Genomic DNA, 25,241 nt, shown 5'->3' with positions numbered 1-25,241 from the left:
CCGAGGGGGACAACCCGAGGGTGATACGCCTCTTCCGACAGGAGGAGTAGCCCCCTCCTTATTTCCGCCATTTTGGGGGAATTAGGGATTGATACTCTGCCTGCGGAGTCTAGGCTGGGCTCAATGGATCCAGTGTTGCTGGGTTTGAGTGGCCCACTTTCCCCTTTCACTTCTCGTCGACGGACCTTCTCTTTCGGGAATGGGATACCCCAGATCTAGGTCTGAAGGCTACGAAGGCCATGGATAAACTCTTATCCCTTGCCAGAGGAGGCTCTGGAAGTGTTGCGGGTTCCGAAAGTGGATGCTGCGGTGTCAGCGGTGACAGTGAGGACGACTATTCCGGTCACGGGCACTACGGCGTTGAAGGATCTACAGGATTGCAAGTTGGAAATCCAATTGAAGAAAATTTTCGAGGTTTCCGCTCTGGGGCCCGAGCGGCGATCTGTAGTAACTTTGCGCTACGGGCAGGCCTGCGTTGGGTACAGCAACTGCTCGCCAATAAGGGCCTGTCGGAGGAAGAATCCAGACAGGCCGGACGTCTAGAGGCGGTAGTCTCATACAGCGCGGACGTGCTGCACGATCTCCTGAGAACTTCGGCGAGCTCCATGATGTCAGCCGTCTCAGCCCGACGTCTATTGTGGCTAAGGAACTGGTCGGCGGACGGTGCCTCCAAATCTCGTCTGGGCTCCTTACCCTTTAAGGGAAAACTGCTTTTCGGCAAAGAATTGGATGGCATGATACAGTTACTGGGTGAGAATAAAGGATACCGCCTGCCAGAGGACAAGTCACGGTCCAAGGGGTCCTTCTCCCGGTCTAGGGAGGAGAAGGACCCCCTAGTACACCCTCGACCTTTCGTTCGGGGGGGGGGTAGACAGCAGTCTCAGCCCTTTCGGGGATGGCGCTTTGGCAGACCTGCTTCCACTTCTTCCACCCCCCCCCCCCCCGGCGGTAAGTCGGCGCAATGATGGCCTGCTGGTCCATCCCTCGGTGCCGAAGGTAGGGGGCAGGCTATCCCTCTTTTATGAGGCATGGACCGTGATCACGACAGACCAGTGGGTACTCTCGGTGATAAGACACGGCTACGCCTTAGTTTTTGCTCGCCAGCTCAGACCGAGGTTCTTTCTGTGCCCGTGCGGGCACGCAGACAAGCGAGAAGTGGTCCATCAGACGCTAGTCCGGTTGGTAAACCTGGGGGCCATTGTTCCAGTTCCCGTCTTGGAGCAACGAAGAGGACACTACTCCATATATTTCGTCGTTCCAAAGAAAGAGGGTTCCTTTCGGCCCATTCTCGACCTAAAAGAGGTCAACCGCTGCTTGTGGATACCACGCTTTCGCATGGAGACCCTGAGGTCCGTGATTGCTTTGGTACGACCGGGAGAGTTCCTGGCCTCTCTGATCTCACAGAGGTGTATTGGAATTCGGAAGGATTACCAGAAATATCTCAGGTTCTTTGTGTTGGGAAAGCATTACCAATTTCAAGCGTTACCATTCGGGCTCGCGATGGCCCCCAGAACTTTCACCAAGATAATGATGGTAGTGGCGGCACAGTTACGGCGAGAGGGCCTCTTAGTTCATCCGTACCTGGACGATTGGTTGATCTGAGCAAAATCCGAGGAGCTTTGTCGCACAGCGATCCAGCGGGTACTACAACTGTTGCACTCCCTCGGCTGGGTGGTCAACATGACCAAGAGTCAGCTCAATCCCTCTCAGTCTCTGGAATTTTTGAGAGCGTTATTCGACACGCGGCAAGGCAAGGTTTTCCTGTCCGTAGACTGTTGTCGCAACTTACGAGGGCAGGTCTTGGCCCTGCTACAGATGCAGCCGCCGACGGTGTGGGGCTATCTGCAGTTGATTGGTTCCATGGGCTTTCACACATATGCGTCCCTTACAATCGGCGTTTCTTTCCCGCTGGAGTCCGGCCTCCGTGCAGTTCCATCTTCCGTTGCCTCTGACGGCTATGGCGAGGTCCAGCCTGGGATGGTGGTTATACTCGGACAGTCTCCTCAAGGGGGGGTTTTGATTGTGGCTCCGGATTGGACGGTGGTCACCACAGACGCGAGCCTCTCCAGCTGGGGAGCGGTGTGTTTGTGTCGGTCAGTGCAGGGACGCTGGTCCACAACAGAGTCTCACTGGTCGATCAATCGTCTGGAGACCAGGGCGGTACATCTGGCGCTGAGGGCCTTCCTCCCTCTAGTTCAGGGAAAAGCGGTCAGGGTCCTGTCCGACAATGCAACTACGGTGGCTTACATCAATCGTCAGGGGGGGACCTGGAGTCGCCCGGTGGCGTTAGAAGCTCGACTTCTACTTCAATGGGCGGAGCGGCACCTTCTCAGCATCGCTGTATCCCACATCGCAGGGGTAGACAATGTTCACGCGGACTTTCTGAGCAGACATCAGCTCGACCCCGGAGAATGGGTACTGACGGACAGCGCCTTCCAGCTCATCTGCGACAGGTGGGGACAGCTGGCCATGGATCTGATGGCAACCTTTCAGAATGCCAAGGCTCCACACTTCTTTGCACGGCACAGGGAACCGGGAGCGGAAGGGGTGGATGCCTTGGCACTGCCCTGGCCGACATCAATCCTTCTATATGTTTTTCCTCCTTGGCCTCTGATAGGCATAGAGAATCACCCTGCGGAAGTTATCTTGGTGGCTCCCGAGTAGCCTCGGCGGCCGTGGTTTGCAGACCTCGTCAACCTGGCAATAGAAGCTCCACTCAGTCTCCTGGCATTACCGAATCTGCTTCATCAGGGACCGGTCTGTTTCGATCAGGTAGATCGCTTTTGTCTAGCGGCATGGCTTTTGAGAGGCGCCGTCTAAGAGGCAAAGGTTATTCGGATGCGGTGGTATCCACCCTTCTTTGGCCGCACAAGACCTCGACCTCCTTGTCATATATTCGTGTCTGGAAAGTGTTTGAGTCATGGTGTGTTTCTCGGATGGCTCCACTTACCCGGGTGGCCGTTTCTGATATCTTAGTCTTTCTTCAGGACGGTTTGGCCAAGGGGCTGTCTTGTAATTCGTTGCGTGTACAGGTGGCAGCTCTCAGTTGTTTACGGGGCACGGTGGAAGGGAGGACGCTGGCATCTCATTCTGATATTGTACGTTTCCTGAAGGGGGAAAAGCATTTGCGTCCACCCCTGCATGCTCCTTGTCCTTCCTGGAACCTTAATGTGGTGCTCAAAGCTTTGTGCGCACCCCTGTTTGAGCCTCTCAAGAGGACGTCTCTGAAGGATCTCACTTTGAAGGTCGTGTTTTTGGTGGCGATTACTTCTGCTAGGAGGGTTTCCGAACTGCAGGCTTTGACCTGTAGGGAACCCTTCTTGCGCATCTCTCAGTCCGGAGTTAGTCTCCGGACAGTTCCTTCCTTTTTACCTAAAGTAGTTTCTTCCTTTCACCTGAACCAGTCGGTGGAGCTTCCGGCGTTTTCACATATAGATAGGTCGGATACTCTGTCCAAAGAGTTGAAGAAGTTGGATGTGCGGCAGGCCCTCTTACACTACCTGGAAATCACTAATAGTTTTCGGGTTTCGGATCACCTTTTTGTACTTTGGAAGGGTCCCAAGAAGGGTAATATGGCATCCAAGACTACCATCTCACGATGGTTGAAGGAAGCCATAAATTCCACGTATCTTTTGGCTGGTCGGCCCTTGACTTTGGGTCTGAAGGCACACTCCACTCGCTCCCAGGAGGCTTCCTGGGTGGAGTGTCAGCAGATCTCTCCGCTAGAGATCTGTAGGGCAGCGACTTGGAAGTCGTTGCACACGTTCGCACGTCACTATCGTCTGGATGTTCAGGACTCCAGGGAGGGCAATTTCGGAGCAGGCATTTTGAAAGCGGGCCTCTCTGTTTCCCACCCCGTGTAGTTGAGCTCTGGTACATCCCAGGAGTCTGGACTGATCCGGTACGTACAGGGAAAAGAAAATTAGGTCTTACCTTTGCTAATTTTCGTTCCTGTAGTACCAAGGATCAGTCCAGAGTCCCTCCCACTGCTGCGTTAAGTTCGGAGAGTCCACTGTTCCTAAATGTTGCTCTAAATTCGTTAGCTCTGAGGAGCTTATCATCTCTGTTCTTACGTTTGTCTGGGTCGGATCCTTGTTGGAGGGGAGTGACCCGAGGGTTCCCCAGTTGATCTTCATGTAAGTGACAGTTGGGGATCATTTTGCTTTGACATGGCGTAATACTGGCAGGCTGTGGGTGGCACCCTGGTATATATGGCACAGCCTGTCAAATCTTGCTCTGTCTCTACCTGCTGGTGCGGAGGCAAATCCCAGGAGTCTGGACTGATCCTTGGTACTACAGGAACGAAAATTATCGAAGGCAAGACCTAATTTTCTTTTAAGCTGTGTTAATTTAAAGAGCCCCTCCACTTGCCACCAGAAAAGAGGTGCCTCTTTTGGCCAATACACCAGATGGAACGGTTCGCCTCCCTCGCATGTGCACAGGGCCCTGCTTCGGCAGGCCACACAGAACCAAAAATTCATTGACCAGTGATCATATATCCTTTTTTGGGATGAGCAAGGAAGTCCAGGAGAGAATTGCCACACCTCACTTTCTCACCTGGACAATGATAAAGGAAACCCACAGAGAGGATCCTTTTAATGCAGATGTTATCATTGCTTTTTTCCTGCATGTTGAATGTCCTTGCAGCCTGGCTGGCTTGACGATCTTTGAAACATGTTCCTTTCCTCAGGGTTTGATGTATCTGGACCCTGCTCGCTGGGGGATAACTTTACAGACCTACGTGCAGCTTACCATGCTGAAGATGCACACCAGGCCAAGCGTAAGGTTTTTTTTGTTTGTTTTTTTTAATCTTTTGTTTCCACTTTGGTTTCTGGAGTGGGGTGGGGGTGACAGAGACACACTTAAAAAAAACATTTCTTCCCAAGAATAAATACACTGATTCAGCATGGGAGACTGGAGCATGCGGTGGCAGATAAGTTTCAGTGAGGGCAACTGTGAAGTAGTGGAGCTGGGGATGTAGGTGATAAGGGCAACCTTTACATGCAGTTTTGGTGAGTGCAGGGATCTAGGGGTTAGACTGTCAAAATCAATAATACCTGACTTTAATCAAAACGGCAACTGGTAAAGTATAAACGTGCATTAGAATACTAATTGGAGCAATGCCTGAGTGAGTTCTAAAGGTTACTTCTCTGTTGTATGAAGAATTGCCGACCTTTTCTCTGCTTTTTCCTGAACATACCCAGATCAGTCCAGACATGTGGGTTTTATTCATCCCTACCAGCAGATGGAGGTAGAGAACAAAACTTTGGGCACTGCCATATATCCGAGAGTGCCACCTGCAATCCCTCAGTATTTCTCTACCTCCAGCAGATGGTAGAGGTGCTAAACCTGCAGTCCTGACTGATTAGGAATTTGGAGGACTTCTGCTTCCCGAGGTGCCAGGTTCCTGTGCCGGGTTGAGCCAGTCAAACAGGGGGGTTGGATATCCCTGCCAGGTTTTAGCCCGCAACTCCGTGACCACTGACAGCCAGGATACTGGTTCCCTTAGTGGGGCTTGAAGCCCCCTCCTTCTGCCTGTGGATTCAGGAAAGTATCCCCCTGTTAAGTGCCTTCCCTTTGCCTGGGATTCAGTGGCTGTCTCTTTTAAAAAAAAAAAAATAAAAAAAGGGGGGGGGGGACAGTTTGAGAGTTCAGCAACGGCGGTGGCTCAGACTTAGTGTCTGGGCCGACTGTCGGGATCGTCAAGGGTTGGCGCAGGGAGGGGAGGATCTGCGCCGGTCGTGGTAGGAGGGTGCCCCCGGCTGGGGGAAGTGCCTCTTTCTCTGTCTTTGTGCCAGAGTGATTGCACGCGTGTTTGTCCTGCGGCGGCATGACTCTCGCGCCAGCGGGAACTTTGCGCAGCAGTGCGCCTTCTGTTCCGGCGGTGCTTTTTTTAGGCCTGATGATGGACTGGCCCCTAGTGGAGGCCTGCAGAGAGTGGTCCACCTCTCTTAATTCCCTTTTCCTCTGCACGGTTTGTGCTGTGGGGGGAGGGGGCTTCTGCCAAGCACTCTAAAGGTCGGAGAGCCTCACGGTCCGTGGCAGCGTTGAAGGAAGGGCCCGCAGGGGATCTGGATAAAGATTCTTCCCTGGAGCTCTGGGGATTCCACCTCCCCTTTCCCCCACGGTGCAGCATCGGGCGGAGGGCCCGGCAGGGTCGGGCCCCAGCAGTCCGGAAGAGTCCTCGGGAGATCAGGGAGGGTCTTCGCCCGAGTTTGTCCTCTTACTTCACGAGGCCTTCCTAGCTTGGGAAAGTGGTGATTTAAGGACAGCCTGGCGGACTCCGCTAAAAAGGCAAGGGGGCTTTTTAGATCTGGATGCAGACCCAGGGGGGCACCTCCAGGACCCGGAGGACCCTATGGAAGATCATCGCCTTCCACTTCTGGGCCCTCAAAAGGTGCTCTGAACAGGCGGACCACCCGCGGGTCAAGAGGGAAGAGCTGTGCCTGCTTCACCGCACTCATCGCCCCCCTCAAGGGGCCATCGCCACACACAAATTACACGATAACCTCCAGCTCCCAACCAGCGCTCCTTACCCCCCAACAACATAACGCAACCCCAGCGGTTCTCGATACCTTCGAGCCAACGTCCACTTTAGAAATAGAGAACATCCTTAAGAAGATAAAACCTTCGTCCCATCCTTCAGATCATATTCCTGCCAATCTGTTGAGCTCCATCCCCAACATCATTGCTAAACCTATTGCAGACATTATAAACTGCTCGCTCGCTCGCTCAAGGCCATGTCCCTAACCAACTCAAGTTGGCAATGCTCAAGCCTCTACTCAAAAAAACCCAACCTTTCCACCACAGACCCTGCCAATTTCAGACCCATAGCAAATCTTCCATTGATTGCCAAAATTATGGAAAAAATTGTAAACAGACAACTCTCAGAATTCCTAGAGGAAAACAATATACTTACCACAAACCAATTTGGCTTCCGCAAGACCCGGAACACCGAATCGTTATTAGCCTCTCTATCAGACACAATTCTCTTTAATCTGGAAAAAGGTCAACCCTGCCTCCTTGCACTTCTGGATCTTTCCTCAGCGTTTGACACCGTGAACCACCCATGCCTCCTACAGCGTCTAAAGGACATTAGCATCACAGGATCAGTGTTCAAATGGTTCAAATCGTTTCTTGAAAACAGGTTTTATAAGGTCAAGATAAACAACAAAGAGTCTCACCCGATTGAATCCAAGATGGGGGTACCACAAGGATCATCCCTCTCACCCACTCTTTTCAATATCTATCTTCTCCCTCTCTGTCACCTACTTACCAAACTCAAGCTAATTCACTTCCTATACGCGGATGGCATACAAATATTCATCCCGATTGCTGAATCCCTACACAAAACCATGTCATATTGGAATAAATGTCTCTCAGAAATCAACAACCTACTCAACAGCCTCAACCTGGTTCTAAACACAAACAAAACCGAAATCCTCATTATAGCTCCTGAAAATTATATCCCACCCATCACCCTACCAGCCAGCCAATCCCCTGCCACCTCCAAAGACCTCACTTCACCACAAGTAAGAGACCTGGGTGTACTCCTAGATAACAGACTCAGCTTCAACAAATTCGTTAACAACACCACAAAAGAATGCTTCTTTAAATTGCAGGTAATAAAGAAATTAAAACCACTACTACTCTACAGAGACTTCCGCCTGGTTCTACAATCCATCATACTCCCGAAACTGGACTACTGCAACTCACTCCTTCTGGGCCTTCCCGCTAGCACCACCAAACCACTCCAGATGGTCCTTAACGCTATGGCAAGAATTCTCACAAACACCAAAAAAAGGGATCATATCACCCCCATCCTCCAGCACCTTCATTGGTTTCCAATTAAATACAGGATTCACTTTAAAAGCATCATGATGATACACAAGGCCCTACATAACATCTCTCCTCTCAACTTAACTTTTCAACTCCAGCTACACATCTCCAAGAGACCGACCGAGAAATGCGTATAAGAACATGCTTGTAACCCAGCCGGCGAAAACCTCCCTGAGGAAACGCGCACTATCCACAGCGGGTCCCACACTCTGGAATTCGCTCCTACCGGATCTTCGTCTTGAACCTTGCCACATTACGTTTAAAAAGAAGCTAAAGACTTGGCTTTTCGCACAAGCATTCCCGGACATCTAAGAGTCGGAAGAATACAATATCTGTATTCTTCCAAAGGATAAACCTTGAACCACCATCCCCCCCTGTACATAGGTTTCTGAGCAGTTTTATTACAATTAAAATGGACATGCTTATTACATGTCATTCTATGTAACTTCTCCTAATCCCCGTTATGCCCCTCTTCATTACCTGTTATCTGTTTCAATGTTATTTGTTTCAATGTAAATTGCCCTGCGAGGCGTTAGTTTTATTTCCTTGTAAACCGGGGTGATATGTATATTATACAGGAACCTCGGTATATAAAAACTAAAAATAAATAAATAAATAAATGTGACGAGCTGAACATATTGCCACCAGGAATGCCATCTTCAGTGTTAAGAGGCGTAGTGACAGACCGCGTGTTGGTCTGAAGGAAGCCCCAGATAGGAAGTCTAATACTAGATTGAGATTCCATAGAGGCACCGGCCACTTTAGGGGTGGTCAGAGTTGTTTAACGCCTTTCAGAAAGCGGGATAAGTCCGGATGGGTTGATAGCTGGATACCGTCCACTTCTGCTCTGAAGCAGGCCGGTACGGCTACTTGGACCTTGAGGGAGTTGAGGGACAAACCCTTCTTCCTATCGTCCTGTAGGAACTCCAGAATCATGGGAATCCTGGCTGTCCACGGGAGAATCCCGTGGTCCTCACACCAGGCTTTGAATACACTCCAGATCCTTGTGTATGACAGGGATGTGGAGAACTTGCGCGCTCGGAGCAGGGTGTCAATCACGGCCTTAGAGTAACCGTGCTTCTTCAGGCGAGTCCTCTCAAGGGCCCTACTGTAAGAGAATAGAGGCGGATCTTTACGGAGAATTGGGCCCTGCCGGAGAAGGTCCCTGTGGGGAGATAGGCACAGAGGGTTCCCCGCATGTCTGCGTACCATGGTCATCTTGGCCAATCCAGGGCCATTAGTAGAACTAGTCCCCTGTGATGTTCTATCTTGCGGATTGCCTTGCCCAGTAGTGGCCATGGGGGGAAGCGTACAGTAAGTCTTCCTCTGGCCAAGTCTGGATGAGAACGTCGATTCCTTGGGATTGTGGCTCTCGTCTGCATTTGAAGAACCTGGGGACTTGGGCACTGAGACGGGTGGCCAGTAGATCCATGGCTGGGAGGCCCCAGCGATATACTATCAGTAGGAAGGCTGTGGTCGACAGCGTCCATTTCCCCGGGTCCAGGCTCTCTCTGCTGAGGAAGTCTGCTGAGATGTGGGAGGCCAAGATACCTTGTAGTTTTATCTTCGCCCATGCCATGAGAGGGTCTATCTCCAGAGACACCTGCTGGCTTTTGGTTCCTCCCTGGCGGTTGATGTAGGCAACTGTTGTCTGACATTACTCGAATTGCTTTGCCTCGGAGTCTGTGGCTGAATTGCAGTACACTAGTCTGACTGCTCGAGTTTCCAGGCGGTTTATGTTCCATTCTGCCTCTTCCTTGTTCCATTGTCCCTGGGCCGTCAGTTCCTGACAGTGGGCTCCCCACCCTCGCAGGCTTGCATCCGTGGTGAGCAAGATCCAGTTTGGTGGGGATAGGCTTACTCCTCTGCTTAGGTGGTCTTCCTGTAGCCACCACTGGAGCTGAGAACGTACCTCTGCTGGTAGTTGGAGGCGAATTGAGTAGTCCTGGGGCAGTGGGTTCCATCGTGACAGTAATGCCCGCTGGAGCGGTCGCATATGGGTCCTTGCCCACGGGACGATCTCCAGGGTTGATGCCATGAGGCCGAGGACTTGAAGATAGTCCCATTCTTTGGGGCGTGCATTGGTCATCATCCGTCATAATTGTTCCATCAGTTTCCTTCTCCTCTGAGGAGGGAGAAAGTCTTTGTTCTGTTTGGTGTCGAAACGGGCCCCCAGGTACTCTAGCGATTGAGAGGGCTGCAGACAGCTCTTGCCCGTGTTCATGACCCAGCCGAGTTCCTGCAGTAGGCTCTTGACTCTGCTGGTCACCTGCCGGCTCTCTTCCGAAGACTTTGCCCTGATTAGCCAATTGTCCAGTAAGGGTGTACCAGAATCCCTTCCTTCCTCAGTGTTGCCGCCACGACCACCATGATTTTGGTGAAAGTTCTGGGGGCAGTTGCTAGGCCAAAGGATAGCACTCGGAACTGGTAATGGTGACCCAGTATCGCAAAGCGCAGGAAGCGCTGGTGATCCTAATGGACTGGGATGTGAAGGTAGGCTTCAGAAAGGTCCAGGGAGGTTAGAAACTCTCCCAGTTGTACTGCCATTATTACGGAGCGAAGAGTTTCCATGCGGAAGTGTAGAACCTGCAGATGACTGTTTACTTTCTTGAGGTCCAAGATGGGCCAGAATGATCCTTCCTTTTTGGGAACAATAAAATAAATGGAATAGCGCCCCGTATTTTGTTGGGGCTTGGGAACCGGAGTTATTGCCTTCAGACTGAGTAGTCTTGTTAGAGTGGTTTCTACTGCCAGTCTCTTGGGGTGGGAGTGGCAGGCTGACATCATAAATTTGTCTAAAGGAATGCTGTGGAACTCCAGAGAGTAACCTTCTCGAATAATGTTTAGAACCCATTTGTCCGATGTTATTTCGATCCATCTTTGGTAAAAGAGGGCAAGTCTCCCCCCTATATCCTCTTCCTGTGGATGGGTCGGCCCATTCTCATTGTGGGAGCATGGCTGGAGCCTACCCTCGGGCCTGCTCCCCTCTTTGTCTGTTCCAAAAGGGCTGGGACCTTCCGGAGGTACAAGGTGCCTGGAACTGCGAGTACCTGTAGGGTCTAAAGCGCTGCGATCCTCTGCCCTTGGATCTTCTGGGGGAGGGACGCCGAGATCTTTTATTCCTATCTTCCGGTAGCCGAGGCACTGGGGATTCGCCCCATTTGCTGGCTAACTTTTCCAATTCGCTTCCGAACAAGAGGTCCACAAACCAATTCCGTAGCCATAGTTATCTATTGGCTGCCACTACCGAGGCAACGCCCCTGGCTGAGGTGCGCACCAGGTCTGAGCTTGCGTCCGTGAGGAAGGTTGCTGAGGGTTCCATCGTCTCGCTGGTATAGGTTCCGGAGTTATTTGCCTCTCTCTCGAGAGGAGGAAGCAGGAACGTACCACCAGGGCTCAGCAGGAAGCAGTCTGCAGTGTCATTGCTGTTGTGTTGAAGGCCTGCTTAAGGATGGATTCCAATCATCTGTCCTGAGTGTCCTTCAATGCAGCCCCTCCCTCAATGGGAATCGTTCGCTTTGAGACTGCACAGACCATAGCGTCCACTTTCGGGAAACGCAGGCGTTCCTTGGTTGCTGGTTCTAGAGCAGGGGTCAGGAACCTTTTTGGCTGAGAGAGCCATGAACGCCACATATTTTAAAATGTAATTCCATGAGAGCCATACAATATGTTTAAAACTAAATACAAGTAAATGTGTGCATTTTATGTAAGATCACACTTTTAAAGTACAATAAGTCTCTGAAAATATTACACCAGGCCTTAAGACACCAATACATCTCCTATTAGGAAAACGGACCAAGTCAGGCTGCTATAGAGTCCTACACAGAAACTACACGCCAGCAGAAAACCTCACCTGAATCACGTGCTGACCCTCACCTAACATAAAATAAAGAGACCAAAACGCATAACTAGAAGCATGCAGAAAAAACAATTGGAAACTGCAACAAGCCAGAGTCTCTGTATGCAGTGTAACAAAGGAAAAAAAAGAAACATCACCCATCCTTATAAAATAAATCAAGAAATATAAAATCATCAGCAGTAAAACTGTACTAACAAAAAGAACATATTTCGAAACAGCTGATGAGTGGAATATCCAATAATTAAAAACTCATATAAAAAATTTCCAGATACCAACAAAATATTTCAAAATAGCAGACACAAAGACCCAGTAATGAAAAATAATAAGGATACAAAAAACTTTTTACTCTGCATACCTGGGAACGTTTGATATCCAGGTGTCCTGAAATTGTTCTGAATTAGCAGGAGGAGGGGTGGTTTGCTTGGAACTTTCTCCTCTCTCAGTCACATACCAGCGCTCTCTCTCACACTGGCTCTCAATGACACACCTATACACACATGCTCTCAGTCACTCACATATACACATGCTTTTTCTCTCTCACTTATATAGGCTCTTAATTACACATTTACACACATGCTGTCTATCTTTTCACGCTTACACACACACACAGGCTTTCAATCACATAAATACATGCTGTCTTTTTCTCTCACACACAGACTCATTCACATGCTTACAAACATGTCCTCTCATTTACACACAGGCTCTCAATCACATACTCACATGCTCCCTCACCTAAACTAGCTCTCAATCACACAGACACACATGCTCTCTCTTACTTATACACACAGGCTCTTAATCATACATACACATGATCTCTCTCACACACAAAGGATCTCAGTCATACATACACACTCTTTCACACAAACAGGTTTTCAATCACAAACTTACACATACAGGTTCCCAATCGTAAACTTACATTCATGCTCTCTCTCTCACAGGCAGGCTCTCAATCACAGACATACTCTCTTTCACATATACAGGCTCTCAATCATTCACATACCTGCAATCTCTCACTCACACACACAGGATCTCAAACACACATGCTTGCTCGCTCATTCACACTCTCTCTCCCCCACCCCCACCCCGGGAACTCGCAGCAGCAGCCTCCTCCTAACGCTAACCTCCTTCATTTTCAGCCCTCGCGGAGGAGGAGTCCCATTGGCCGCGGTTGAAGCTCTTCTTTATTTTCCTCCGAGCCGCGCTGCACAGTCTTCTTTTCGTCGGACCGACGCTGACCACACTAGCATGGTCTCTTCTTCCCGCGCATGCACCCGATGCTCACCACTTCTTCTTCCGGGCTGCGGGGGAGAGGGCGGGAAGAAGAGAGCATGCCGGTGCCGCAGACTCAAGCTATTCTGCCGCTTCCTCTTCCGGGCCGCGGGGGGCGGGAAGAAGAGAGCATGCCGGTGCCGCCGACTCCAGCTATTCTGCAGCGTTCCGCCCGGGCTGACAGCATTTTAAGCCCGGGCGGAGGAGGACCGGGGAGCAGCTGGGTCAGCGGGGTACTGGAAAGTGTGGCGACACACTGATTTAGATTTGTCTGCGAGCCAGATGCAGCCATCAAAAGAGCCATATCTGGCTCGCGAGCCATGGGTTCCCGACCCCTGTTCTAGAGGGTATAGGGCTTCCAAGGCCCAACCCCCTTTGAAGCTGGCCTCTGGGGCATCCTATTCCAGGTCAATCAGTTCCTGGATGGCTTCCATCATTGGAAAGTAGCATGAGGCCTTGCGAAGGACACCAAGATGGGGATTTTCTTTGGCTCCGCCATAGGGTCCGTGCCAAGAATACCCAGCGTCTTCAGAGTCTGAGAAACAAGGGCTGGTAATTCGTCCTTGTGGAAGAAGCGAATCATGGTTCGGTATGGTTCCATTCCTGGAGGGATTTCTCCTTCAAAAGGACAACCTTATACCGTGGAAAGATTTTATTGATATATTCTATTAGAGAGCCCGACTCCAGCCGAGTTTCGCCAAATGAGGCTGCATCAGGGGCTAAAAATAAAATTTGAAAAATTAAAAAAAAATGTTTATATAGAAACCCAAACAAAATTACTGAATCATAAATATCACTTAAAAAACATATATATATAAAAAAATTTATTCTTTTTACCTCAAGTTTCATTTGATGATTATGAAACTACATAAACATTCTTTTATGTAGCAACAAAGATGGCAAACAAGGACCTAAATATACAGATAAATTGTACATAGTCAGAGAAACAATTGAAAGTGAGGCATAGATAAATCGTATAACCAGACAAGATAGACGTGAAACAGTCATTTCTGTAGCGAGACAAAAAATAGCATTGTAATACATAAGCTATATCTGCCATGAAAATATTCTCTTTAGTTAGACTGTATATTATGCAAAAATTAATCCATAATCTTTATACAATCTGATATAAAACTTACATATGTTAAGACACCATAAAAAAAAGAAAAAATATTTTAGAAAACAAATTTTTTAAGCAATCTAATGTTGTGATTATACTGCCTTTGTTGAACCAACAGCAGAGAAGGGAAAATTGCCCTAAAAAAATATAACAGTCTAAATAATTACCTTAGTTTTACGAGCAACTCACACTGCTTCATAAGCGTAGTATGTCAGTCTAGATACTGAATTTTTGACGTCCCCAATTGGGAATGTGTAAACAACTACTTAATTTTTATTTTTATTTTTTTAAAACAAAAGAGGGAGACAGTAATCAAAACTCCAATTTAAAGCATCAGTCTAAGAGGCTACATAGCAATTTCACTTCGGTCGGTACGGCTGTAAATGCTCCGGGTCACTTAAGCATTGCTGTCAATATAATTGTAGCCACTACATAAACTTAGCCAAAGTACTGCTGTAATTAAAAAATATTCTTATTGCTGTTATTTAAATACCACTGTTCGACTCGATGTTATCGGTACAGTTATTATTAGAAATCAAATATAAACTTTCTACTAAACCACCAAATTAACATAATTTGTATTTAGAAATTACCTACCAAGATAGAAATTCGCCAAAGGCAGAAATCACTGCTTGAAGTATTTGAAACCTGACAAACTCTTTTGCTTTGTTTATATGGGTTTTTCTCAAAAAACTGCGTGAAAACTATGGTGACGTCACATCCTCCAACATACGTCAATCATGTCTCTGTATACCGAAAAAACGTTATTATTACAAACAAAAATATCATATAAAAAATAATGGCTCAATAATATACATACTAAAAAGTAAATATATAGTTGCAGTGCCGCTGAAGTACAAATCTTATGTAGTGGCTATAATCAGAATGGCAATATGTACATAATGTAAATGTAGCATTTACAGCCGTAAATGTAAAGTAAAATTATAATAGTTTTTCCAATCAGAGATGATATATACATTGTATCTAGACCTACACATTAGACTTATGCAAATTGCTGGCAAAACTAAGATATTTATTTGGATTTAATAACAGCTCTCATGTTGGGTTTTTTTTTTAAGACGATCTGAGCCCTTGTTTCTCTTCCTGCGGCAGTATGATTTTGCAACTATATATTTACTTTTTAGTATGTATATTATTGAACCATTATTTTTTATGATGATTTTGTTTGTAATAATAACGTTTTTTCGGTATACAGAGACATGACTGACATATGTTGGAGGATGTGACATCACCATAGTTTTCGCGCGGTGCTTTAAATTGGAGTTTTGATTACTGTCTCCCTCTTTTGTTTAAAAAAAAAAAAAAAAAAAAATGTAGTTGTTTACACATTCCCAATCGGGGACGTCAAAAATTCAGTATCTAGACTGACATACTACGCTTATGAAGTAGTGTGAGTTGCTCGTAAAACTAAGGTAATTATTTAGACTTGTTATATTTTTTAGGGCAATTTTAGCCCCGTTTTCCCTTCTCTGCTGTTTGGTTCAACAAAGGCAGTATGATCACAACATTAGATTGCTTAAAAAAAATTTTTTTTCTTTTTTTTTTTTTCTTTTTTTATGGTGTCTTAACATATGTAAGTTATATCAGATTGTATAAAGATTATGGATTAATTTTTGCATAATATACAGTCTAACTAAAGAGAATATTTTCATGGCAGATATAGCTTATGTACTACAATGCTATTTTTTGTCTCGCTACAAAAATGACTTTCTCGTCTGTCTTGTCTGGTTATACGATTTATCTATGCCTCACTTTCAATTGTTTCTCTGACTATGTACAATTTATCTGTATATTTAGGTCCTTGTTTGCCATCTTTGTTGCTACATAAAAAGGTTTATGTAGTTTCATAATCATCAAATGAAACGTGAGGTAAAAAGAATTAAATTTTTTATATATATATATATATATATGTTTTTTAAGTGAAATTTATGATTCAGTAATTTTATTGTTTGGGTTTCTCTATAAAAAAAAATTTTAATTTTTCAAATTTTATTTTTAGCCCCTGATGCAGCCTCATTTGGCGAAACTCGGCTGGAGGCGGGCTCTCTAATAGAATATATCAATAAAATCTTTCCACGGTATAAGGTTGTCCCTTTGTTGTTTTTTGCCTTGGCTATGTGGGACCGCCTTCCGATTTGTTGTATTGGGATTTCTCCTTCATCCAGGGAGTCACTCTCATCATCTGAGGTGTCTGGGTCCCTGTTAGGGAAGTTCTTGGTTAGGCGAGGCATCCGAGCCGGGCTGGGACGATCTTGTGCTTCCGGCACTGGTTGAGCCTGGGGTGCAGCTGGGGCTGATTGCGCCTGAACGAAGGCTTGCAGCCCTTGGAAAAATTCCAACCAGGAGAAGGTCCCTGGATCCATGTTAATCGCAGGGGGAGTCGGAATAGGGGCCCCAGAGATGCCCTCCTGTGGGGAAGCCATCTCAGAGATGCAAAGGTCCGAGGAGCTATCGTGGTAGTTCCGGAACCATCTCCCGACAGCAAGGGACCAGGCTTTGGTTCCCCCTGGGCCTCTTCGCAATGTTGACAGGCAGGACGCCAATTCAGGCTGTGTGGCTCTTATGTGGCAGGCTGTGCAAAGAGAGTGCCTTCTGGCCGCCTTGGGTGCTGGTGCCATTGTATCTATGTAATTGCGTGCGTGCAGTTGTAAACACGGCTGTGCGTGTAGTTATGTGCACGGGTGCGCTCAGTTGTGCGTGCCGCTATGCGCGCGTCTATATTGGACGCACGCAAGTTAGGTGCCTCGGCCGCCCGGCCTGCCCTGTATGTACCGCCGGCCGAGAAGGGAAGATGGCGCCAACTACCCCCGTGCATAGGATGGCGCCCTCCGAGGGTCTCCAAATGTGCGGACCCTTGCACCGGATCGGGGTGTTGCCCAAGCAAGGCTGCTCAACCCGATCGGTGCTCCCTTCTAACCTCGCCGGGACAGATTCGGCACGGCAATCCGAGCTCTGGAGACCGGAGACCTGAATTTAAAAATGTTTTCCTTACCTGGTCTCTGTGCTTACCGATCGATTTGCCGGACGGTCTCCAGCTGCGGGGGGGGGGAGAGGGAAATACCTTCACCGCCGTGCTCGTTTCTGGTACCCGCTGCCTTTCAGCCATACTGGGGGGGCTAAGTCCACGCCGGGAACCTGCTGCCGGACCAAGCCGACCTCTGAGGGATATCTGAGATCACCTCAGGAATTCTCGACTGGGGAAGGGACCCTTGGGTATCACCGCAGGAGAGCGGGGCTCGATCTTCCTTAAGGTAAATTTGTTTCTTCTTTGCTGTAATTCTTAGCACTCTTCTAGTGTGTGGGATAGTGTCCGCATCTGCTAGGAGACTGAGAGATACTGAAGAGCTGAGGTTACTGCAGGGGGATATCTAGAGTGACGTCAGCTTTGAAATCTGACTCCGTCTCCTATCTGCTAACAGAAGAGCACAATACCCATTGGTCCTGAGTCCATCTGGCTACACGCTAGGAAATACCACAGATCAGTCCAGAGGCCCACCCTTGGGTTCTACGCCGAAAGACTGCTTGTTCTGCTGCTGGGCCTGCAGGTTTATACAAAGAAAGGCTTTAAAAACAATTTATTGGGATTGTTGACATGTTCTAGAGTTGCAATGTTTATTTGGCTATCCAGTTCAGGGGTATCCATCCCAGGGGCTTGGTTCTCTCTGTTGTTAAGTTAACTTGGCTTGGGTACAGGTCAGTACTGAGGGACTGCAGGTGGCACTCTCGGATATATGGCAGTGCCCAAAGTTTTGTTCTCTACCTCCATCTGCTGATAGGGATGAATAAAACCCACTTGTCTGGACTGATCTGTGGTATTACAGGAACGAAAATTAGCCGGTAAGAACCAATTTTCCTATACCCGCCACCTCCTGTGATAGCCTCTGTCGCCAGTGATGTACTAAGGGGAGGGGGCAAGGGAATGTTCTGCCAAGGGTGACAGCCTGGAGTGATTTGTCATCGAGAGACTCCGACCCGCAGCCACTGGCAGAGTGGCAATATCCGGCGGGCCGTAAGCAGAACCCATCCCACTTGGCGGTGGAAGAGAGGGAACAGAGAGGCCAGATACCTGCAGGCATCCATCCTGCATGTAACTGAAGAAGGAGAGGCCCAGAATGACTGCACGTGAGCCTATGCATTTGTGTGTGTGTATATAAGTAAAATACTGGGAGCATGTGTGTGGAAGTGAGGGTGTGTGTTTGTGGGTGAGAGAAGGGAGCCTGTGTGAAGGAAATGGAGGGAGCCTGTGTGCAGGGGTGTATAAGAGTATGTGTGCAAGAGAGGGAGCGTGTGAGAAGAGTGTTTGTGTATACAAGATAGAGAGGGAACTTGTGTGAGGGAGAGGGGAACTGGAGATTATGGGGGGAGGGATGGAGCAGTGAACTTGTGGGGGGGTGGGGGGATATGTGCCAAAGGAAGAATCTACCCTGGATGCCAAATACTTTAGGTAAGCCACTGTCTGTCGCTGCTTTACCCTACTCTGAACAGCCTATCATCTCAGCCATTGCCGCATCTCACGGGGATAGGACCCATGCAGGACAACTAAGATAACATTAGGTCTTGGAAGCTGAAAATGTAAGGCAACTCCACTAAAGCTAAGGTTAAACCCTCGTTAGGAAAGCAAAGGCTGCACAGATTGTTAGTTATAAAGGATTTCCATAGATCTTATCCAGAAAAGAAAGTTGGTCAGTTTTGAAAGATTCTAATCCGAGAGGCATGCATTCAATATTAGGAAAATGATAAACAGGAATTGAGACGGCCTTTACTTTTTTTAGCCCGGCTATTTACTCCAGCTGCTTTCATCTTTCAGTTTGGTTGGATCCAACCTCTGTTGGGCTAGAGCACCAGGATCCTTCACTCACAGCTACTCAAGGGGGATTTTCCCCCTTTTATATCCTCCATCTAACTTACTGAGTTCCTCAGCCGGGGCGGTGCACTAGGGCTCCTTCCAGACCCCTGAATTGTAGGCTCTTAAGGCCAGCTGCTAGGTATTCCTGTGCTGACTGGGACTCCTTCCCCTCCCCTGGGAGCAGCTAGGAATCAAATCCTCACTAGGCTGTCCCCAGCCAGAATGATTTTAAGCCCTTTGGCTACTTCAGATTTTAACATAGATGTGGTTTTAATGCTTGACCACTTTTCAGGGAAGAATGGCCAGTTAATCCCTTTGGTGCCTATAATGGCTGCTAATGCATTGTCCTTCCATGACCTGAGAAAGGTCCTTTTCTGTATGCTTTCCCTAAATCTCTTCTTATGTGTAACAGAGCAGCAGCGCAGCCTCCATCTAAAGCAAGGTCCACGTTTTTGAAAATAAAAGCTGCGTTATAGGTGAATCACAACACATTCTCCACGTGAAAAGATGAATGGGTTCAGAATGTTCTAGGGCAGCGATTCTCAATCTGTGTGTGTGTAGTACTCTGTCTCGCATTACTCTTCTCTCCCCTTCCTTCACCGAGCGAGAGGCAGACATTCTTCCGCTGCTGCTGTTGCCGCCGCCCGGGCTATCAGAACGTTCAGACCCGGCCCGATGAGAACAGCAGCAGTGTTTGTTGAAGCTGGCAAATGCAACATGGCCTATCCCGTCCCCATGGCCTGGAAGAGGAAGTGATGTGTAGGGGGGCATGCGGGAAGAAAAGGCCATGCTGCATTGAAAAGTAGTGGCAGCATCGGCCCCAAGCAGCAGCGCACGTCTGGAGCAAAATCAGAAGCAGTCAGCGATCAGCAAGGGAGACAGCATTCCCTGTACGTACCAGGATCATTCCAGATGGTGGGTTATGTACCCTGTCCAGCAGATGGCGTCAGAACAAAAAACTCTCAGGGGAGGACCTATATAGCCACGCCTACCCTGCCTCAATCCTCAGTATAGTTCTGACTCCAGCAGATGTGAGCGGGGGACACGGTGGTCCCCAGCACTTCTTTAAGCCTATTTTTTCTGAGGGATCAATAAAAAAATTAATAGGGAGATTGATTTCTTCAATTAGAGAGTTTAGTTAGAAGGGAGCCAAATCCTGTGAGCTCCGCTGACAGGACAGGTCCGTTCAGCGAGGGACACTGGCTCTTGGCAGGAGCTTGCTGACAGGCGGTGCCTTTCCTGTCATTTCCTCTCTCTCTCTCTTGCTCTTTCTTTTCCTCTCCCTGCTGTGTTGCGGTAAGTTTTGTTATTTTTCATTTTTCAGCCGCCGGTAGGGACAGGATTTTGTAAGGGGTGCAAGTCGGTGGGGCCGACCGCTCCCCCCTAGCCCCGGAGCGTTTCCCCCCTCCCTCTCGGGGAGTGAACGTAGTCCCGGCCTGCAGCCCTGCGAAGACCCATTCCCCGGGGCTGCCGACCGTCGGGAAGGTACATTCCCCGACTGTCTCTTCAGGTCGGTGACGGGTCCGGAGGCAGTTTGCCTGTGCGCTCCAGCGCCGAAGTTTTCACCGCGCGCCGCAGCCACCACTCCCCCTCTCCCCTGCCGCGATGCAGAGATCGCCGCCGGCCGACAAGGGGGTCAGCAGCCCGCGGAGGGGCATTCTTCTAGCTTCCCTGAGGGGGAGTACAGCTCACCTGGTGGGCAGGTCGGAGGGGAGTCGGACCGCGCCGGCAGAAAGCGACAGGCCCTGTTCCCTCTCAGCGCGGGAACGGCGGCCATTTTGTTTGCCGATTCGGAGGCAGGTCTCTCAGAGGAAGACATGGACGCGCCGGTCTCGATTTCTCCTCACGGATTGGGGCTTTTGAACGCAGCGGAACCCGGCAGACAGGGGGAGGATCCCTCGGGGGGCCCCCCCTCGGGAGTCCCAGCTTTTTCTCCAGAATTCGTCATGTTAATGCATAGGGCCTTCTTGCAAAGCAGGGACTCGGGCTTTGGGGCTTGGGGACCCCCTCCCCCCAAACTGGCCTGCGCGACCCACCGCCCGGGGGGAGACCCTCCCCTGGGGAGATCTCCATTGCCCACAGGGGGATTGGTTCCCTCTCGTGCTCCCTCCGTGACCCCGGCGCCACTGCAGATCCAACCTGCAGGGGATCCGCCGCAGGATCCTGATGCGGACGATCCCACCCTGGCGGTCCAGGTGGAAGGCGACGACCCGAGAGTCTTCCGCATCTTCCAGGCAGCGGAGTTGGATGACCTCATCCCTCACATCCTGCAGGAAATGGACATAGACCCCCCTCCGGATCCGGTGGCACCTGACCCGAAGCTCAAGAGGGGGGATCCTCTTCTAGCGGGCCTACGACCCCTAGCTAAAGCTTTTCTCACTCATCATAACATCTTGCAATTGATCTCAAGGGAGTGGGATACTCCTGAGGCCAACCTTCGGGTCGGGAGAGCCATGGAAAAGTTGTACCCTCTTCCCGCTGACTTCCTGGAGATTCTCAAGGTTCCTGCGGTTGATTCGGCGGTATCCGCTGACACGAAACATACCACCATCCCTGTTACTGGTGGGACGGCGTTGAAGGATGTTCAGGATCGCAAGCTGGAGGTGTGCCTCAAGCGTATCTTCGAGGTCTCAGCGTTGGGGATGAGGGCTGCTATCTGCAGTTCCCTGGCGCAGCGCACGGCTCTTCGTTGGGTAAAACAGCTCCTCACATCACAGGCCTTGCCAGATGCAGAGGCTCTTCAGGCGGATAGACTGGAAGCTGTGGTCGCCTATGGGGCTGATGCTCTGTATAATCTGTTACGGGTCCTAGCCCGGTCCATGGTGGCGGCGGTGTCCGCTCGCCAACTATTGTGGCTGCGCAACTGGTCGGCCGATGCTTCGTCCAAGACACACCTAGGTTCCCTTCCTTTTAAGGGTAAGTATCTATTCGGAGAGGATTTGGACCAAATCATCAAGTCCCTTAACGAAAATGCGGTACATAAGCTACCAGAAGATCGGCCACGTTCTTCGAGATCTTTTTATTCCTCCAGGAACCGGTACCGAAATCAATGGAGGACGCATCCCGCGAGACAGCAGACACCCCGGGCGCCATCTGCACGATCACACACCTGGAACCGGTCCTTTAGTGGGCGCTGCCACGGTAAGGAAGCACAGGGATCAGGTTCCTCCTGAAAAGCTTCACAATGATGCCAGATGGACCCGCGAGGAGATTCCTCACCTGGGGGGTCGCCTTGCTCTCTTCTACGAAGAGTGGGTCCAAATCACGTCGGACCAATGAGTGCTGGATATCTTAAGACACGGCTACACCTTGGATTTTGTACATGCGCCCCGAGACCGTTTTCTGTTTTCCCCTTGTGGTTCCCGACTCAAGCAAGGAGCCGTTCAGCAGATCCTCGATCGCCTACTACAGCTGGGCGCAATAGTGCCGGTTGCGGCCTCCGAACTGGGTCGAGGTCATTATTCAGTCTACTTCGTGGTTCCCAAGAAGGAGGGCACTTTTCGACCTATCCTGGATCTCAAGGCGGTCAACAAGTCACTCAGAGTTCCTCTGTTTCGCATGGAGACGCTACGTTCGGTGTTAGCGGCTGTGCACCCAGGGGAATTCTTAGCCTCATTGGATCTTACAGAAGCGTACCTGCACATCCCGATCCATCGCAACCATCAGCGCTACCTACGTTTCAAGATCTTGGGCCAACACTTCCAGTTTCGCGCTCTCCCTTTTGGCCTGGCCACGGCCCCGCGGGTCTTCACCAAGATCATGGTGGTTGTGGCGGCGGCGTTGCACAGGGAAGGTATTCTAGTACCTACCTGGACGATTGGCTCATTCGGGCAAAATCGCGGGCGCAGGGCCGCCGTGCAGTTGACAGAGTTGTTCAGCTCCTCCAATCCCTGGGATGGATCGTCAACTTCACAAAGAGCAAGCTGGTGCCGTCCCAATCGCTGGATTTCCTGGGGGCCCACTTCGACACAAGGCGGGCCAAAGTGTTCCTGCACCCGGAGAGAGCACAGGCTCTGCGCGCTCAGGTCACAGGTTTCATGGCTCTCGCGCTCCCACTGCGTGGGACTACCTACAGTTTCTAGGAATCATGGCTTCAATCATCGATCTGGTCCCGTGGGCCTTTGCTCATCTGAGACCTCTCCAGAGGTCCCTGCTTACGCGGTGGAACCCAGTGTCGAGAGATTTCCAGGCGGTACTGCCCATTCCGAGAGTAGCCTTACTCAGCCTCCAATGGTGGCTGGACCCCCAGTGCTTGGCTCAGGGAGTGTCTCTGGAGAACCCGCATTGGGTGGTCGTCACCACGGATGCCAGTCTCGCCGGCTGGGGAGCGGTCTGTCTGGACAGTTCACTACAAGGCCGGTGGACGGAGGAGCAGTCTAGGTGGCCCATCAACCGGTTGGAGACCAGGGCAGTCCGACTAGCTTTACAGGGGTTCTACCCAATGGTACACTGTCGAGCGGTCAGAATCCTCTCGGACAATTCAACCACGGTGGTGTACATCAATCGCCAGGGAGGCACGAGAAGCCATCTAGTTTCGTTGGAGACTGACAAGCTGCTGGAGTGGGCGGAGCCACACTTACAGCGACTAGCGGCTTCACACATAGCGGGCGTGGACAACGTGCAGGCGGATTTTCTCAACCGACAGCATCTGGATCCCGGAGAGTGGGAACTCTCAGAAGACGCAAAGCGGAGGATAGTGGAGCGCTGGGGGACATCTCATGCGGAGCTAATGGCAACCGCGGCAAATGCAAAGGCTGCCCGTTTCTTCAGCCACAGGCGCGGCGCGGAAGGGGTCGACGTGCTGGTTCTCCCCTGGCCACGACAGTGTCTCCTGTATGTCTTTCCTTCGTGGCCACTAGTGGGCAAGGTCATCCGACGGATAGAGACGCATCAGGGTCCGGTGATCCTGGTTGCGCCGGAGTGGCCTCGGCGACTGTGGTTCGCAGATCTCCTCAACCTGGCAGTGGAGGGCCCTCTTCGTCTCAGTCATCTGCCACGTCTCCTTCGCCAGGGACCAATATTTTTCAAGGAGGCAGATCGCTTCTGTCTCGCGGCTTGGCTTTTGAGAGGCGTCAGCTAAGGCGACGCGGGTATCCGGAATCCGTCATCTCGACGCTCCTGAAAGCTCGGAAGACATCCACTTTCACCTATGTCAGGGTATGGAAGGTTTTTGAGGAATGGTGCGGGACGAAGGCAATTCTGCCAACGCAGGCCTCGGTGACACACGTGCTTTCCTTCCTTCAGGCTGGTCTGGAGTTGGGCCTTGCCTATAATTCTCTCCGAGTTCAGGTGGCAGCCTTGGGGGCCTTCCTACATAGTGACGACAGGGAACTCCTGGCCTCGCATCCGGATGTCCTACGTTTTCTCAAGGGTGTGAGACACTTGAAGCCTCCAATTCGACCGCCTTGTCCTTCATGGAATCTGAATCTGGTACTTCGGGCTCTCTGTGGTCCACCTTTCGAGCCTCTGAGTACAGCCACTGTCAAGGATGTCACCCTCAAAACCATTTTTCTGGTGGCGATCAGCTCGGCATGTCTGATTTCCGAGCTGCAAGCTCTATCCTGTCGGGAGCCATATCTTCGGTTCACGCCAGGTGGAGTATCCCTGCGCACGGTGCCATCGTTTCTTCCTAAGGTGGTCTCGGCTTTCCATCTCAACCAATCGGTGGAGCTCCCGTCATTTGCCTCCTCTGAGTCGAGTGACCTGCGCAGGCTGGATGTACGATGTTCTTTGATGCATTATTTGGAGGTCACCAATGATTTTCGGCTCTCTGATCATTTGTTTGTCCTTTGGTCGGGGCCCAGGAAGGGTTGCATGGTGTCCAAGCAATCTATCGCTCGCTGGCTGAAGGGAGCGATTATGGCAGCGTACATCGGAGCGGGTAAGTCTCCACCCTTAGCGGTTAGGGCACATTCCCTCCGCGCCCAGGCAACGTCTTGGGCGGAGAGTACTTCAGTCTCCTCTCAGGAAATCTGTAGGGCGGCCACATGGAAGTCGCTCCACACTTTTGCAAGGCATTATCGTCTGGACGTCCGCGCGCCGTCTGGCGGCCAGCTTGGAGACAGGGTCATACGGGCAGGGCTGTCTGCGACCCACCCATGATGGGGAAGCTTTGGTACATCCCACAGTCCGGAATGATCCTGGTACGTACAGGGAAAAGAAAATTATTCCTTACCTGCTAATTTTCGTTCCTGTAGTACCATGGATCATTCCAGACCCCTCCCTTGGTTGGGGGTTCTTTTGTGGGCCATCCCTGCTTTCCTGTCTCTACAATTTTTCACTCAGTA

The 25,241-nt window shown here is 50.1% G+C and overlaps 1 protein-coding gene across 6 annotated transcripts in view; it reads left to right on the top strand.

Moving 5' to 3' along the window:
* TK2 (thymidine kinase 2) overlaps window positions 1-25,241 on the top strand; it is a 100,572-nt gene that overhangs the window by 36,886 nt on the left and 38,445 nt on the right. For 5 of the 6 annotated variants that reach the window (XR_003857669.1, XM_029608183.1, XM_029608188.1 and 2 more), the window contains one exon: window positions 4,691-4,780. The exons of the other annotated variant lie outside the window; for it this stretch is intronic. Coding sequence is in view for 4 of the 5 variants with exons in the window: in XM_029608183.1 (XP_029464043.1) it covers window positions 4,691-4,780 (90 nt within the window). In the remaining variant the exon portion in view is untranslated. The remainder of the gene's footprint in view (window positions 1-4,690; window positions 4,781-25,241) is intronic. 6 annotated transcript variants of the gene reach the window in all.

The sequence above is a fragment of the Rhinatrema bivittatum genome, chromosome 7 (genome assembly GCF_901001135.1).
Source record: "Rhinatrema bivittatum chromosome 7, aRhiBiv1.1, whole genome shotgun sequence".
Classification (NCBI taxonomy): Eukaryota; Metazoa; Chordata; class Amphibia; order Gymnophiona; family Rhinatrematidae; genus Rhinatrema; species Rhinatrema bivittatum.
Note: the sequence above shows the minus strand (reverse complement) of the source record. Positions and strands in the feature narration are given on the sequence as shown.